The 16,204-nt window shown below is 41.9% G+C and overlaps 2 protein-coding genes across 2 annotated transcripts; both read right to left on the bottom strand.

Moving 5' to 3' along the window:
• Nucleotides 1-2,077: 2,077 nt before the first annotated feature.
• Nucleotides 2,078-5,126, bottom strand: LOC308299845 (vitelline membrane outer layer protein 1-like; the record flags this gene model as incomplete). Its single annotated transcript, XM_080743628.1, has 3 exons — nt 2,078-2,381; nt 4,278-4,378; nt 4,959-5,126. 3 exons carry the CDS (start codon nt 5,124-5,126, stop codon nt 2,078-2,080), a joined length of 573 nt encoding a protein of 190 aa, XP_080599754.1.
• Nucleotides 5,127-9,196: 4,070 nt separating this feature from the next.
• Nucleotides 9,197-11,634, bottom strand: LOC308299844 (vitelline membrane outer layer protein 1 homolog; the record flags this gene model as incomplete). The annotated part of the gene is made up of 3 exons (XM_080743627.1): nt 9,197-9,551; nt 11,022-11,128; nt 11,455-11,634. 3 exons carry the CDS (start codon nt 11,632-11,634, stop codon nt 9,197-9,199), a joined length of 642 nt encoding a protein of 213 aa, XP_080599753.1.
• Nucleotides 11,635-16,204: the final 4,570 nt, after the last annotated feature.

The following is a 16,204-nucleotide window of genomic DNA, read 5'->3' as shown; positions in this document are numbered from 1 at the left end:
GGGGAGGAGACCTTTTACAACATCGCTAACATTTTAGAAAAATAACTACAGTTCATTCATCCCTGGGCTGAAATGGTGGTCCCCTCTGTGGGCATCAACACATCCACCATTATGACACATTCAGGCCCGGATAACATGAGCTGGTGGTGACCCTCATCTTACATGTACAGTAAATGAATCTCTTTCCTAAAACATGCAGTGAAATATTATTCTTAAAGAGTTCTTAGAAGCCATACAGTTAGAGCACAGTTGGAAACAGCCAGGATATAAACAAAGCACAAACACACACAGCTTGTTGCATTGCAGAAGTGAACATGTTTATTTGTTGCTGTATTCATTTGTAGTTATCCAATAGATTCATACGCTTGTGTGTGGTCTGTAAATCTGTTCTTTCAAACGCAACTCATTAACCCATTCAAATCGGTCTCATTTTACATTTATTTGGCTATTCAAAAATAGCAGATGCACAAGCTCATAGCGTGTCACTTCGTGCCTTTGCTGTGTAGATCTGCATTCTCTTGTTTAATTGTGAAAATGTGTGCAAATCTTTGGAATATACTGTTACTAAACAACAGACAACATTTTTTATCTCAAATCCTTGCTTCTGGTGGGTCCCTGGAACAAAATATGTTGACATGGGGGTCGGCGGCCATGGGGGACCTTGACAGGAAAACATTTCAAAACCACTGATATAGCAACAAACGTTTTTATATATTTTTATTCTAAGAACTGGGTTAATGAGCTACAGACATGACATTCTGGCCTCTTCACATTTCCTGATCGTTCCCTGTAAAGTGGAAGGTCATTCAGTGTTTACCACTAGGGTATAATTTGATAATGAACCAGCGTTGCCTTGAACAAGTGAGCAGAACATACTAGCTCTACACCAGGGGTCTTCAACATTTTCAGGCCAAGGACCCCTTAGTTGAGAGACAGGTGAAGCCCCCACAACCTGTTCATAGATTCCATATAGTTTCATCGTTTGACAGCACAATCATCAGTGTATTTTGGATTCATGTCAATTTGTGTTTTCAGATATTTAACCACTTAAACCGTCAATACTTGATACACTTGACTTCCACTCTATACTTAGTCTGCTCTTTTCCCCCTCTACACCAAAGCTCTTCGCCAAAAAATTGCCGATCACTGCGAGGCGTTGTGAGCTTGTAGATCTGCTATTTTTGGCTAAAGTTCACGGAATATGGATACGAAATTATATAATATAAAAAAGGAGAAGAAAACTTTCTTTCACTCAAAGATTTGGAGGGACCCCTGTAGACTCCCCTGAGGACCCCCTAGGGGTCCCGGACCCCCTGTTGAAGACCCATGCTCTACACAGTAAAACCGTAGGAAAAATACACCACATTGTGTTGGTTACATGTACCCTCCATCATGAACAGTGTTGCCAGATGTACAATATTACCGTATTTGAATGATAATTTGACCCTCTGTAAGATGTACGATCAATAATTAAAAAAATTGCCAAATGTACGATAATTTGGCCACATCGCAAAAATCGAGAGTGAATTCGAAATTATCGTGAATGACTACTAAATCCTGTGGATGCTGATTTGGGATCTGGTTTGGCTTCTCAAAATAAGTCAGGAAATCAGTAAATCTGACCCTAGATCTGTACTTGGAGGCATTGAAATCACCGGACGCAAGTCTTTCCAGTTTCAGACTTTTACAGTATCTGTGTAAGCTCCAGGACATTGCCTGCCTTCATGCAGTATATGTGATGCAGTTTTTGTCACATAGGATTCTCAAACAAGGTTGTTTCTTTAACTAAATACGATTGTGAAATTACTTATTTACATGTATGATTTCTGATTTTTTGGCTGTGTACGATAGTTTAGTTTCAAATACGACAATTCTAAGCCTCCAGTATGATAATTCAACATTTCCCATTTGGCAACACATGATCATGAACACCATTTCTGCCCTTTCAAACGTTGAACATTTGCTTATACAAGAACCTCAAAAGACGTAATAGCCTATCGTGTTCCACTAAATCCCTAAAAGATATAAACGTTTATTATCTGATGGAAGGTATTAGAATCAGTTATACAGCCTTTTTCTAACAGCAAAGAAAGCGCACGTTATTTAGTCCGGTGCTGTCGTCTCCCTTCCCTTGAGGCACCTGCACCCTCGTCTGGATGCCACAGATGGCCCCTCTGCCGCGACACGCCCTGCTAAAGGGCCCCCATTCCGAATAACGAGCCCAGACGCCGAACCCCTTGACCACGTCACCTCCACTGCAGGTGAACTGGATATTGTTGACGGCAGTGTCGTCATGTCTACCCCGGTGAGGCTGCACCAGCAGCTGGAAACTTTTGAGCTTCCCTGAGTTGCACCACTTGATGGCTGTCCAGTCACCCTCGCTAGGAGAAAAAAAAGGAAACAAAAGGAGCACTTTTATTAATGTGTATAGATGAATGTGTATAGATGAATGAATTATAGCTCTCACAAACCATTTATAGAATGTTTAAATGAAATGCAATAAAAGCCATTGTTCTTGTGGTGGGTTGTCCCTTTTCCTGAGGCACAATCTCTACTGACCAGTAAGACTCCCTAATCGGGAGATAAGCGACCGTCAGGTCACATGTATGATCGGCTACTTTTGACTATTTTCCCATATTTGAGCAGCCCCGTTGGGGTGGTCATTTTTGCACCAGGGGGTCCCTGGAGCTCCGGGGGTCCCTGGGGGGTCCCAGGCAAGGAGTGTGTGTGCAAAGTTTGGCATGGATAGGGGCAACGGTGGCAGAGATATGAATAGGGCAAAAGTGTGACATTACCATGGTCTGACTGACTGACAGTTAACATGGTCATAAATTGGGTCATGTTCGTAAAAGCTCCCTCTAGCAGTCCCTAGAGGCTCCTTATTTGTTGCATCTGAAGTTTTTTTTAGCACATTGTAAATTTAAGTGCCTTTAAATCTGAGTAAAATCTGAGAAGTGGAAATTTGGGTCTAAAGGCGGTACTAAAAGAAAAATCATTATGGGCACATCCTGCATATCTTCATAGAGACACTGTTGTATTGTGTTTGTGTACAAAGTAAAACGTTTAGTCTTATTGGGAGGGGTAGGCAGTGGCCACGGGGAAAACGTATTGATCCGACGGTCCGTTGGTCCGAGTAGGTTAACACTTCGCCAGCCGAAATAGAATGGTTGTTGGTAGATTAGCCGTGAAATTTCTATTATTATATTATGATCTGAACCGCATTCATTTTACCAGACATCCAGCGCTATATCACGTGGTCTTCATCACCCATTACCATACCGCGATCCCCCGTTGTATACTCACCACAGTTCCCAATGAAATTCTCAATCTGCATTGGCTTAGAGTGGGGGATTCGGACGACGCATCATGTCCCTGTGCGTTTCGCGTGCGCGATCCGTTCACGTAAATGTCGGCTCAAATAATCCACGTGTGACTCAAGAGTAGATATGAACAGTTTCGCTCGCATAGCCCCGCAGCACTCCTGCTGTAGTAGCACTCGTGTATAAACCGTAAATGGGTGGCTGCCAAGGAGCCTCTGAGAAGGAATGGACCTGACGTCACTTCTGCTTCATGTCAGACGAGCCATGCGCTATCGATGGACGAGTGGTGACTAGGGAAGGTTAGACGATCGCCGATTTTCGGATAAAAATCATTTATTTCGGTTTTAATGACCCAGTACGGTAAAAGACGGCGCGGCTGAGACTCCTTGCTCAAATGTCCGGTATAAAACGGTTTTAATATTAAGAGGCTCCCCGTGGCTTGGAAAGGGTTAACATTCACCAGGTTAGCATTGACCAGCGTCGGCAGGTTATAGCTACTCACCAGCGTCTGCAGGTTAGCATTCACCAGCGTTATTTTTACTGTGGTTAGGGTTAGGCATATTGACGGCATATTGACGCGGACCCGTGGCCACCCACATAAGCACATATACAGAAAAGAAAACAGAAGAGTATTACTGAGACAAATCACAAATATATATTGTGAACAAAATATAAACTTAATGTATCAATTAATTACATTTAGTCTGATCTTAAAGGAGTAGTTAACCCCCAAAATGATTTTTTTCTATTGATTACTCACCCCATGGACAATTGAGTTCAATAATATTTTTAGTTTTTTGTCATTCAAAAAGACAAAACAATTATAATTGTAAAAATTCCAGAATCAATGGGGGTACATTTATTGTAATAATCAATAGGAACAAAAAAAGTCATTTGGGGGGTGAACTACTCCTTTAAGTGTTGAGCTATAGCTTTTGTAAAGTGTCTTATACTTACTATCCAGAATGTGATGTCACGTTACCATACACGTGCCCCTTATGGACGCAATACAGGCGAATGCCATTCACTGCAGTGTGATCAACACCACCCTCGTGGACCTGTAAACACACCAATATGACAACAGAACGACGAGAATACAATAAACGAGAGAGCGGAGAGAATAGAATTTAACCCATTTTAATTTTACAGATATAAAAATATCCAAATATTGTGTACCCTATAATATAGTAACCCTTTGAAAAAATCAATCATATTTTTCTGAAATATTCATGAAAAGGTTGGTGAAAAAGTGTGTTTTATGATGGGACAATCCGTATATCTGGCATAATGTTAAAACGTAATGTTAAAACCTAAGTATTCAAATAATTGTAGTGGAGTAAAAGTACAATATCCAAATATTATACTGAAAAGTGGAAATACTCAAGTAAAGTAAAAAGAAATAGGGCGATTGTAGGGCGAACGGAGTGGTTACGGGGACTTTAACTGATTAACTGAGATTAATTAAAACACTGAAATAAAATAGCTTCTCCGGTCAAATATTGGTATGCTATTAAACATGCAATTAACTTTGATGAATTCATTACAAAGCCTCTAATTAATTCGATTAAATTGGTTTTAATTCAGTCCCAGCCCTAATGGTTACATTGAAAATGTGATGTTCAGAGTAAATGGTCTTACCCGCATACTGAAGCCTTCAGCATATGTGTTAAACTGGCACATCTGAATGTTGCGCCAGGTGCCCCATGGTGCCCCATTCTCCACCCAGAGGGTCTGGTAGTGTCTCCAGGCTGACAGAGGCTGTGTGGAGAGGGCCAACACCGCCACAAGGATGCTCATGAACGTCATGGCTGCAAATGAATCTGGATCCAAACAAACGTGGGGTTTATTAGGCTTGCTGGCAGACTATACAGTAGTGATCTCATCTCACTTTTACCGGTATGTACTGCTGTGCCAGTAAAGTATGCCAAACTGTTTCCTGATCAACTTGATAATCCACCCAATCCTCAGACGGCATATGCAGCAAGGGCGTCACAAGGGGGGTAAGTCAGACTGAGTTACTAGGGCCCAATGTGGAAGGACCTTAATTATTTTATACTTTAGCTATTGAAAAATAGCAGATCTACAAGCTCACAGCGCCGAGCTGCAAGCTTGTAGATCTGCTTGTAGATCTGCTATTTTAGAAAAGTCATGAAAATGTGTGCAAATCTTGGAATATATATGTATTTTTTTAAGCAAACATTTGTAACTAAAGTTTTGCTTCTGGGGGGTCCCTGGAACTAAATACTTTGAGATGGGGGTCCGTGGCCAAATACCCATTTTGGGGGTACTTTACATGAAAAAGTTTAAGCACCACTGACGTAGAAACATAGGTTTTTCTAAAAACCTTAGAAGGTTTTGCACAAATGTTCACGATTTTTCAAAAATGGCAGCTCTACGAGCTTGTATATCTGCTATTTTTTCAATAGTTAAAGCAAAAAAGAATGCGTTCCCACTTCCCAGTCTAAATGGGTTAAACCCCCTCCCCCTATGAAGAACATTCATGGGGCGCCCGCAGTGAATCCTTGTACCCAGGGCCCAGAATTTGGTGCGGCACCCCTGGGCACATGTTTTGTTCCCAACTGACAGGTGAGACAGTACGTCTATTTCAACATAATTGCAAGTGCATGTACAATAACAACATTCATAACGCGTCCTAAATATAACTCATGGGTTTGGGACGTTCAATGGGCTGTACCTGTCGTATGCTTTCAAGTATCATGACTTACTAACATCTGGCTTTGTCCAGTCAAATGATTGTGGGAAAAGCGTGTAAAAAATGTCCGGGGCTTAAGTAAACTGAAGCATGGCCTACATCTGGTCTAGATACAGTATGGACTATATCTTGGCTCAAACAGCTCAAGGTTTGTTGTGTAAAATGTAAACTGAAGCATGGCCTACATCTGGCCTAGACATGGCCTACATCTGGCCTAGATATGGCCTACATATGGCCTACATCTGGACTAGATATGGCCTACATCTGGACTAGATATGGCCTACATCTGGCCTAGATATGGCCTAGATATGGCCTACATCTGGCCTAGATATGGCCTAGATATGGCCTACATCTGGACTAGATATGGCCTACATCTGGCCTAGACATGGCCTACATCTGGCCTAGACATGGCCTACATCTGGCCTAGATATGGCCTACATATGGCCTACATCTGGACTAGATATGGCCTACATCTGGACTAGATATGGCCTACATCTGGACTAGATATGGCCTACATCTGGACTAGATATGGCCTACATCTGGACTACTCAGTAGGCGTTCCCGCATAACATCCAGGTATGATGATGTCACGCGCATACCCTCTATTAGAGGTCTTCGGGTGGATCTGAGATCCAAAATTACTGAGCCGTTACCGTCTGCCCCGGGTCACGGTTCTCTGGTCGTTAGAACAGCGGTTCCATGATACCCGAATGGACCCAGCGATTGGCTGTTAACATCCATAGACATAAAAAGGTAGACGCCTCCTTCGGCTCTGGTGTGTCCGTCTTGAAGGATAGGCAACTTTTCAAAGACTGTATGGCTGCAGGCGTGGAGTCGCCATTGAAGTCCCGGAAAACATGTGCTGCGATTGGCCAGTAGTCAATTTGAGTGGCAGTGTGCTTTTGGCACTTCCGTACTTCTGCCTATCCAGTTTGACGGGTCGCTGACAATGAACTGCAGCGGCCGAAGAGGTATCTACCTTTTTATATCTGTGGTTATATCTGTCAATCACCCCCGCACCCCTCTTTTTTCTCCTCCGGTCAGTGCTATTGACTGCCTTGTCACGTGACTTGTCAGGAAATGTTGGCACTGCTTTTAATGATAAACAACAATATGCTCTACTGCAACATAAATTAACAGCCACCTGTTTTCTGATCATCTTCATACCTGTGTGCTGTTACCCAATCAATGGGGTTTGCATGGTTTCCATGCCATCTGTGTATGAATGTGTGTGTGAATGGGTGAATGTAATGCACAATCTCTGTAAAGCCCCTTGGATTAAAGCCCTGTATAAATGCACCATTTACCATTTAGGATGAGGCTGGCAGGGCACTGTGTCAAGCACCTGGAACCAGACACTTGCACACATAGACATCAAAGGGGGCTTGAGCCCCTGCCCTTTTATCCGTCTGTAAAAAGTGCCCTCTCCAGACCACAAATACAGTTTTTACTAGGGTGAAAGAGACTGAAATGCCCTCTTTCCATGCCCTACATGATTCCAAACTCTCCTGAACTTGAATGCAGCATTTTATGTTGAAAGAATTCACCGTCTGTGTAGAAATCCATGCCGTACGCCACATCTCCAGTATTGACTTGATTATGCTTAGTTCAGTGTGGTATCAAGCACTGAAAATAGCAGACCTCCAAGCTCACAACGCGTTGCAGCACGTCCTATATATAGGCGTCTTACTGGTATTGTTACTTTTAATCATCAAATACAACTTTGTGTGATGCCCCAGGCAGATTCATGCCATTGGGTGGGGCCTCATTGGCTGATTCCTTGATGGGCCATCCTCCTCACAGGATCCTTGTGCCTTATGTTTAGTTCAGCTGTTTAGAAGTATTCTTTAGTTATTGTTTGAGGCCTTATTTAATAAATACTTTTGTTATACCTTTTACAACGTCTCCACTCCCCTTCGTTTGTTGACAGCGGTCGGATAAAAAGGCTTCTTATTAAAGAACACGGAGGATACTGGTAATTATAGAATGCCGTACTGTATTTAGACAGGTGTGAGACTTTATTAAGCACTTTGTTTGTGAAATCTGAATGTTGGTGTTGTTGTAGGGGAGTAAATAAGTCGCTCTGCCCAAACCCATTTCAACACGGGAACATGGCGGTCGGGGCTTGGTCTCTACGACCATGCGTGGGCTACGATGGGCTAAAAATCACTTTGGGAAAACCCGGCCATTGTCTGTAGTGAGGTTTCCCAAAGTGGGTGCCACGGCACCCTAGGGATCTGTGATGCCAGTCTAGGGGTCCCACCGAATCATTTCATAATATTATTCATCAATATCACTTCACTATGCTTATCAGACCTGATCTGCACTGTACTTGAGTTCTATTTCCATCTACAGCCAACTCTCTTCACCAAAAACAAAGATGCGTGTGATCGTGTGTGTAGATCTGCTAATTTTGGTGAACCTTCCCCCCCATAATAGGGATGCTGGGGTTCAAGTGGTTAAATGTCAAGTATAAAGTTATTTTCAGTCAGTTCAGTTGGAAACAGTTGTTTCTCTGTGACAGCCTACCGTATCTCAGGTGGAAAGATGTGCATATTTACCTAGCGTAATATGATGTAAGAATCTAAAAGTGAACAGTGTAATTCAGTGGTGCCGTGGATTGAAGGCCTAGCCTAACCAGAAGGTGGTGGACTGCAACATTACACCTCATGAACGCATACAGATTTATACTGATATTTATACTGATATTTACCATACTGATATTTAGGGGACTTTAAACTCACTAGAATGTTCCCCTCACATGACAACACAGTTATACAACAAATAGACAGCTAACCGGGGAGGAGAACCTTTATAACATCACCAATATTTTAGAAAAAGAACTACAGTTCATTCATCCCTGGGTTGAAATGGTGGTCCCCTCGGTGGGCATCAACACATCCACCATTATGACACGTGCACATGCACTGGTGACACAGGAGGGTTGCAACACTAACCAATTAGCTTACATACAGTATATGAATCTCTTTTCTAAAACATGCAGTGAAATATTATTCTTAAAGAGTTCTTAGAAGCCAAACGCAGTTGGAAACAAGATATATAAACCAAACACAACACACACACAAACACACACAGCTTGTTGCATGTCAGAAGTGAACATGTTTATTTGTTGCTGTATTCATTTTGCAGTTTTCCAATTCATTCATCCTAGATAATTGAATAAGTTGGGCTGAGGGAGGAACCAGATACGACAGCAAGCAAAGCGCACGTCATTCAGTGCGGTGTCGTCTCCCCTCCCTTGAGGTCTCTGCACCCTTGTCTGGATGCCACAGATGGCTCCTGGACTGCGACAGCCGCTCCAGCGACGTCCCCATGTCCCCCATGGCATGCCGTACCTACTTCTGTGTCCATAGTACGGACTGGTTCCGAACCCGACGGAAGTGACGGCTGTCTGGTCAACAAGGTTGTGATCACTCCACCGTGGACGCTGCACCTTCAGCTGGAAATGTGTGAGTCTGGACGCATAGGACATTTCCACAGGTTTCCAGACACCCCAGCTATAGGAGAGAAAAACACAGCCCAGAGCAGTGTATAAACTAGAATTGACATTGGAAGCTGTGTTGAATCCAGATATTATTATTATTGTTGTTATTATTTTATTATTATGACGATTGATATTGTTTTTATGTTATTATAAATTATTGTTAGGCCTAGTGATGCAACTGATACGGAGATCGATCGATCTGTCTGTCTGTCTGTCTGTCTGTCTGTCTGTCTGTCTGTCTGTCTGTCTGTCTGTCTGCACCTCTCTGTAGTATAGAAAAAAGCCCCCTTCGGGGGTTAATCTACCCTACTGTACATTAGTACTATATCATTAGTGGATATACAGGTTTTGTAGCAGTAAGATGGGCAGGGTTGTAAGGGGTTGATTGTCTTTCAGCAAGGCTGGACTGGGCTAAATATTTGACAGTGACATTGAATTGCCTATCAATTAAAGTCTGCACATATCAAATTAAGTCTGCACATACACAGGACTCCGGAATATAGACTTATTCACAGAGCGCTGCCCTGTTTGCGGTGTCTGTGGATTTAATTAATCTATACAGTTGTATACATGTGACATGTCACACACTGATTGATCTCTGATGAAACCCAAATTCTACAGAGAGAGAGAGATTATTAAACATTGCGGCTGTAATAATGAAATGGGCTAATCAACCGAATTCTTTTGTTGGCTGGTAGAACTGCTGCTGGCCGAAGCGTGCGTTTTTTGGCTTTTCCTTTTCGTCCCATGATTTTAAATGGATGTAGGCTCTGCTACAGTCCTGTAGCAGAGTTTCGGTTGCAATTCGGTGCGACGACACACGCAGTGTCCATGTAAAGCCCTATACAGTATGTTGTGTGGGTTATGAATGAGTGGACGTGCATATTATTTAGGAGGCTATTTCAATTGGGGAGTGTGTGCGTTCGCGTTCGTCTTGCAACTTTTATAGCGCTGCGTGGAGGAGATCGATCGGTTACACTCCTTTGCAGTGGCGAGCGCGCACCATCCAGTAGAAATGAACACGTGATAGGGGCTGTTAAGTATGACATCATTTTGTAGGCAGAGGAGAATTTCTGCCCCCAGTTTCCGTGAATCTTTTTACTATTTTTACTATTTACACATTTTTCTTCTCTTTGTTGTTGAAAGGAAAGTGTTAGAATTATACTTTAGACGTTATTTTTGCCTCGGATCTGTTGAAATAGCGAGGGACAGAAAATGCTCTGGGGGCAGAGTTCTCCTCTGCCTACAAAATGATGTCACGGCTTAAAAGCCCCACACAGTTCTTGGCAGAGGCATTGAATCTGTGTTTCTCAACACAGCTTAAAAACAGAAGAAATTAACGTGTATTTAAAATGGTATTGTGTTACTGATACAAATACAAATTGTGAAATATGAACTTCATTTTAATGTATAAATTAATTACATTTAGTCTGATTTAAGCATTGAGCTATAGCTTTTGTAAAATGTGAGGTGTCTTACTTACGGTCCATAAGCTGATGTCACCGTACGCACCACATGCCTGCCATACTTGCAATACAGGCGAATGCCATTCACTGCAGTGTCATCACCTCTGCCCTGACTGCGCTGCACCTGTATACACACCAATATGACAACAGAACGACGAGAGTACAATTAACGAGATGCGGAGAGAAAAAAAATAAAAAAATAAAAAGAAATAGCCCTTGTAGCGGCCCCTAGAGGCAATGTTGCTCAAATTCTACAAAATAGTAACTAAAGTTGTCAAATAATTCTAGCAGAGTGAAAAGTACATGCATTTGCCCCTGAGATGTAGTGGAGTAGAAGTAAAAGTATTGAAAATTGGAAATACTCCTGCAAAGTGAAATGAAGAAATAGAATGTTAGCGTTCAATAGTAGTAAAACCATTAAAATGTGATGTGCAGAGTAAATTGTCTCACCCGCAAACTGAAGCCACCAGCGAATGTGTAACGTGGGCACATCTCCCATTTGCCCCAGGAGCCCAAACGTCCACCATCATAAACCTTGAGGGTCTCGTAGTGTGACGCCCATTGCATCGTGGCTGACAGAGGCTGTGTGGAGAGGGCCAACGCCACCACAAGGATGCTCAGGAACACCATGGCTGCAGATGAATTGGGATCCAAACGAACGTGGGGTTTATATAGGCTTGACTATACAGTGATCTCATCTCACATGAATGGAATGCTGTGCCAATAAAGTATGCCAAACTGTTTCCTGATCAACTTCACACACGTGTGTCAGGTTTAATCAGTGGAAACCCAATCCTCATACAGTACATGTTTTGTTTCCAACTGACAGGTGACACTTCATACCTGCATGTGTGCCGTTGCTTAATCAATGAGGTTTCTCACAGTCCTGCACAATAAAAAAGTACAACTATTTGTACTTTACTTGAGTATTTCCAATTTCCAATACTTTTACTTCTACTCCACTACATCTCGGATCGAAATATTGTACTTTTACTCCACTACATTTATTTGAAAACTTTAGTTACCAGTTACTTTTCATGTATAAGTTATACTATTTTAAACCATACATTAACCACTTCAGCCATGTTTTGTACCAAGGCTGTTTGAAAATAGCCGATCTACAATCTCACAACGCATCGTGACGCGTTGTGAGTTTGTAATCTGCTATTTTCAAACATTTTGTACTTTTACTTTTGGTACTTTAAATATAATTTGATGCCAATACTTTCGTACTTTTACTTAAGTAAATTTTGAATTACAGACTTTTACTTGTAAGGGTGCCCTCACACCAAAGTACCTATGAGAGTGGAATCTGTGTTCCGCCAATGCATTTCAATGAGAGTGAAGCGGTTTAATGCCAGCAGAGGATTTCTGCAAAGAACGCTCCCTTCTCATTGAAATGCATTGGCGGAACGCCGATTCCACTCTCATAGGTATTTTGGTCTGAGGACACCCTAAGGGTGCCCTCACAACAAAATACCTAGAGTGGAATCCGCCAATGCATTTCAATGAGAATGGAGCGTTATTTTTTTGCGCGTGCGTGCATGTTTCCAAAAAGCTTTTGAGACCAAATACTTGGTGTTACACAATGAATTTATAGGACATTGTAACTCTTGTTTCAGAGAAGTAACTCTGAAACCACCTGCACTGCATGGACTGATGTGATGTGATGTGCTTGCTTGTAGAACCACTACTTTATGCAAAACTTGTAGAAACACCTGAACACGTAGAAATTATCTGAGGAACCAGAACTATTACAATATTTCTCACTTACTCAGTACTCTTCCTAGAAATGTATTCGAGTAAAAGTAAAATATTTGGCCTTGGAAATGTACTCAATTAAGAGTAATATATGGCCCAGCCTTAAAGGAGTAGTTCACCCCCAAAATATATATTTTTTTTATTATAGTAAATGTACCCCCATTGATTCCGGATGGGAGCCCAAATGCATTTGGGTCCCCATCCGAAATCGATGGGGGAACATTTATTGTAATCAAATTATTGTCTTAGGAATGCGACAAAATCTAAAAATATTATTCAACTCAAGTCTCCCTGGTGTGAGTAATTTTGGGGGTGAACTACTCCTTTAAGCAAAGAAATACTTTGTTTTGTTTTACCTTTGGGGCAATTTATTAATTCATTTATTGAGCAGCCCGGCAGCCTTGTGGGATAATGTCTGGCATTATCGAGAAACTACATTTTATTTCTCAATAATGTGGGCTGAGCCAGATGTTATTCCTTACATAGTAGCCTATGTCTGCATTAACAAAAAAATTAAATGAATAAATAATAAACATTATAATAATTATTTTACTTGAGGACAGAAGCAGGAGATCAAGTTCTACCAGTTTGGCAAAATAGCTTTAAATAGTTGTGGTTTCCATTAAGGTGATCAGTTCTCTGTTGATGAGAAAGTCCAAGGCGTGCAAAAGACACACACTGCAAAACGCTTCTCACGGAAACGTCAAGGATTGAATGCCACATGGAATACTGGAACTAGGAAACTTGAGACAAAAGAGAGATTATGTACTTGATGAGTGATTAATGAAGGGCATGACAGGTTTTTAATTAAATGCAGTGATGATACAATAGTTCACCTAACTTTGATTAGAGGTCAGCTAACGTTTAGGTTGGAGGAGGTCCGACTCCTAGGCTGTGGATGGAGTGTGTGTGTGTGTGTGTGTGTGTGTGTGTGTGTGTGTGTGTGTGTGTGTGTGTGTGTGTGTGTGTGTGTGTGTGTGTGTGTGTGTGTGTGTGTGTGTGTGTGTGTGTGTGTGTGTGTGTGTGTGTGTGTGTGTGTGTGTGTGTGTGTGTGTGTGTGTGTGTGTGTGTGTGTGTGTGCGTGCGTGCGTGCGTGCGTGCGTGCGTGCGTGCGTGCGTGCGTGCGTGCGTGCGTGCGTGCGTGCGTGCGTGCGTGCGTGCGTGCGTGCGTGCGTGCGTGCGTGCGTGCGTGCGTGCGCGCGCGTGCGTGCGTGCACCATTTGTCGTGACACAAAGCTTGAAACAAACTGGCACAGCTCCCTGACGAACCAGGATGTAACTTAATAATAGCCTATAATAGATACGGTAAATGAAGATCATCTTGCATGCCTCAGTGACACCATGGATGTTCTGGTTATGGCACTCCATCACGTTACGATTATAACCATCCCATGGTAACTGATTTGGCCTGCAGCCTGTTGTGCTTAACCCTTTAAAACCAGGAAAGAACACACCCAAATACAGATCCATTTGGGGGTCATGACATGAACATGTTTGAAAAGCACAAAATAAATAGAAAGACGCAATTGGAAATTGCAAGTGTGGTTGCCATGACTATATTAGGAATGGGACCATACGCAATATTATCGTTTATCGTGATAATCGTATCGTGGAGATTTAATTTATCTTGAAATCGTCCTCCATCATGCACTGGGATCAATTCACCTTTTATTTACCGAGCTGCATATCCGGTACCACTTAAACCCTCTATAATTGGTAAAAGGTACTAATATATGTACTCGATACAGTCTTTTTTCATTATCAAATGTCTCTCAACGCGTCGACGCGTTGTGAGCTTATAGATCGGCTATTTTTTGGCTAATGTTCCGCCTGGGGATAATGGATTTTGATTATCGTGATAATATTGTAAATCACAATTTATTATTATTTATACACTATATTCTGCAGCAAGCTAACTGTCATGTGAAGCTCGACCAATCCTCAAGCTATAGCGCCGAGAATGCTGCTTCCTACAGTGGTGTAAAGTAACTGAGTACAATTTTGAGGTATTTGTACTTTACTTGAGTATTTCCAATTTCTAATACTTTTAGTTCTATTCCACTAAACCTCGGATCCAAATATTGCACTTTTACTCCGCTACATTTATTTGAAACCTTTAGTTACTAGTTACTTTGTGGATATACATTATAATATTATTGCCAGACCCATGAAATGGGTAGGCCTACATAAGCAAATGTCGGTCTGTCCCTTTTCTATATAAAGGGTATATATGATGATGACATGATGATGACATGCCTATAAAAGGCATGATGTCATAAATGATGATGACAGACAGGGGGTTGGCAGAACCGGGGTCTGGCACAACCAGGTTGACCTGGTCTAGTTATATAAAACATACATAAACCACTTTAGCCCTATTTTATACCGTGGCTATTTGAAAATAGCGGATCTACGAACATTTTGTACTTTTACTTGTTTTAAGTACATTAATGCCAATACCTTTATACTTTTACTCAAGTTCACTCAAAAAGAAGGAAAAACAAATCGAAAAACAAAACAAAGCAAAAATGTTAAAAAATAAAACATTGATAAAACACAAAGGTCTCCACCTTTGCATTCATTTTGCTCTCCCGCGGTCCCAGCCCCGGTTTCATCTCAGTGAAGTTCCATAACTGTCCTTTTCATTACTTGCACCAGCAGAGTGCACAAGTACTGCTTTCGGCTGCGTAGGTAAGTAGCCAATCAGGGACCAGCATTTCTGGTAACGTCATCATTTGCAACCAATGAAGGACCAGCATTCCTGGTGATGCCAGTGATGATGTCAGGGACCAGCATTCCTGGTTGGGTCATCATTAACAGCCATACCTCATGGCGCGCTCTGCTGGCGCACAAGTAGGCCATGTATGGCCATAATACAGACATCACCTCTGTGTGCAACCTTGTGAGTCGAGCCCATATTAGAGTCACTCGATCATCCCCTGCGTCGCAGAGGTTTTTCCCGATGGAAAATGACATTGGGTCATCTCAAAATCGTCTCATATAAGCATTATGGTCCAAAAATACAGTTTACAGTTTACAGTTTAGGCATTTAGCAGACGCTTTTAATCCAAAGCGACTTACAATAAGCAGATACAACATTGCAATAATAAACAAGATAATAGGTCAGTACATTAACAGCAATATAACAATGTAAATGGATATCTATCTAGAGAAAAACACAATATAATCAAGTTCTAAAGAAACCTAACAAACAAATGTTAACTAGCTTCATGTATGGTCATTGATTTTACTGTAGTGCTAAGGGTTTAGGTGGAGTCTGAAAAGGTGAGTCTTCAGTCCACGGCGAAAGGTAGCGAGTGAGTCCGTTGTTCTAAGTGCGACAGGGAGTTTATTCCACAACTTGGGAGCCAAGAGGGCAAACTGTCTCGGACGAGTGGATTTTTGCCCTGGAGTTTTTAGCGAGGGTTCGGTCAGCATC

This window comes from Nannobrachium achirus, assembly GCF_963921795.1.
Source record: "Nannobrachium achirus genome assembly, chromosome: 15".
NCBI classification, from domain to species: domain Eukaryota; kingdom Metazoa; phylum Chordata; class Actinopteri; order Myctophiformes; family Myctophidae; genus Nannobrachium; species Nannobrachium achirus.
The sequence above is the reverse complement of the archived record's forward strand: the minus strand, read 5'-3'. Positions and strand labels throughout refer to the sequence as shown.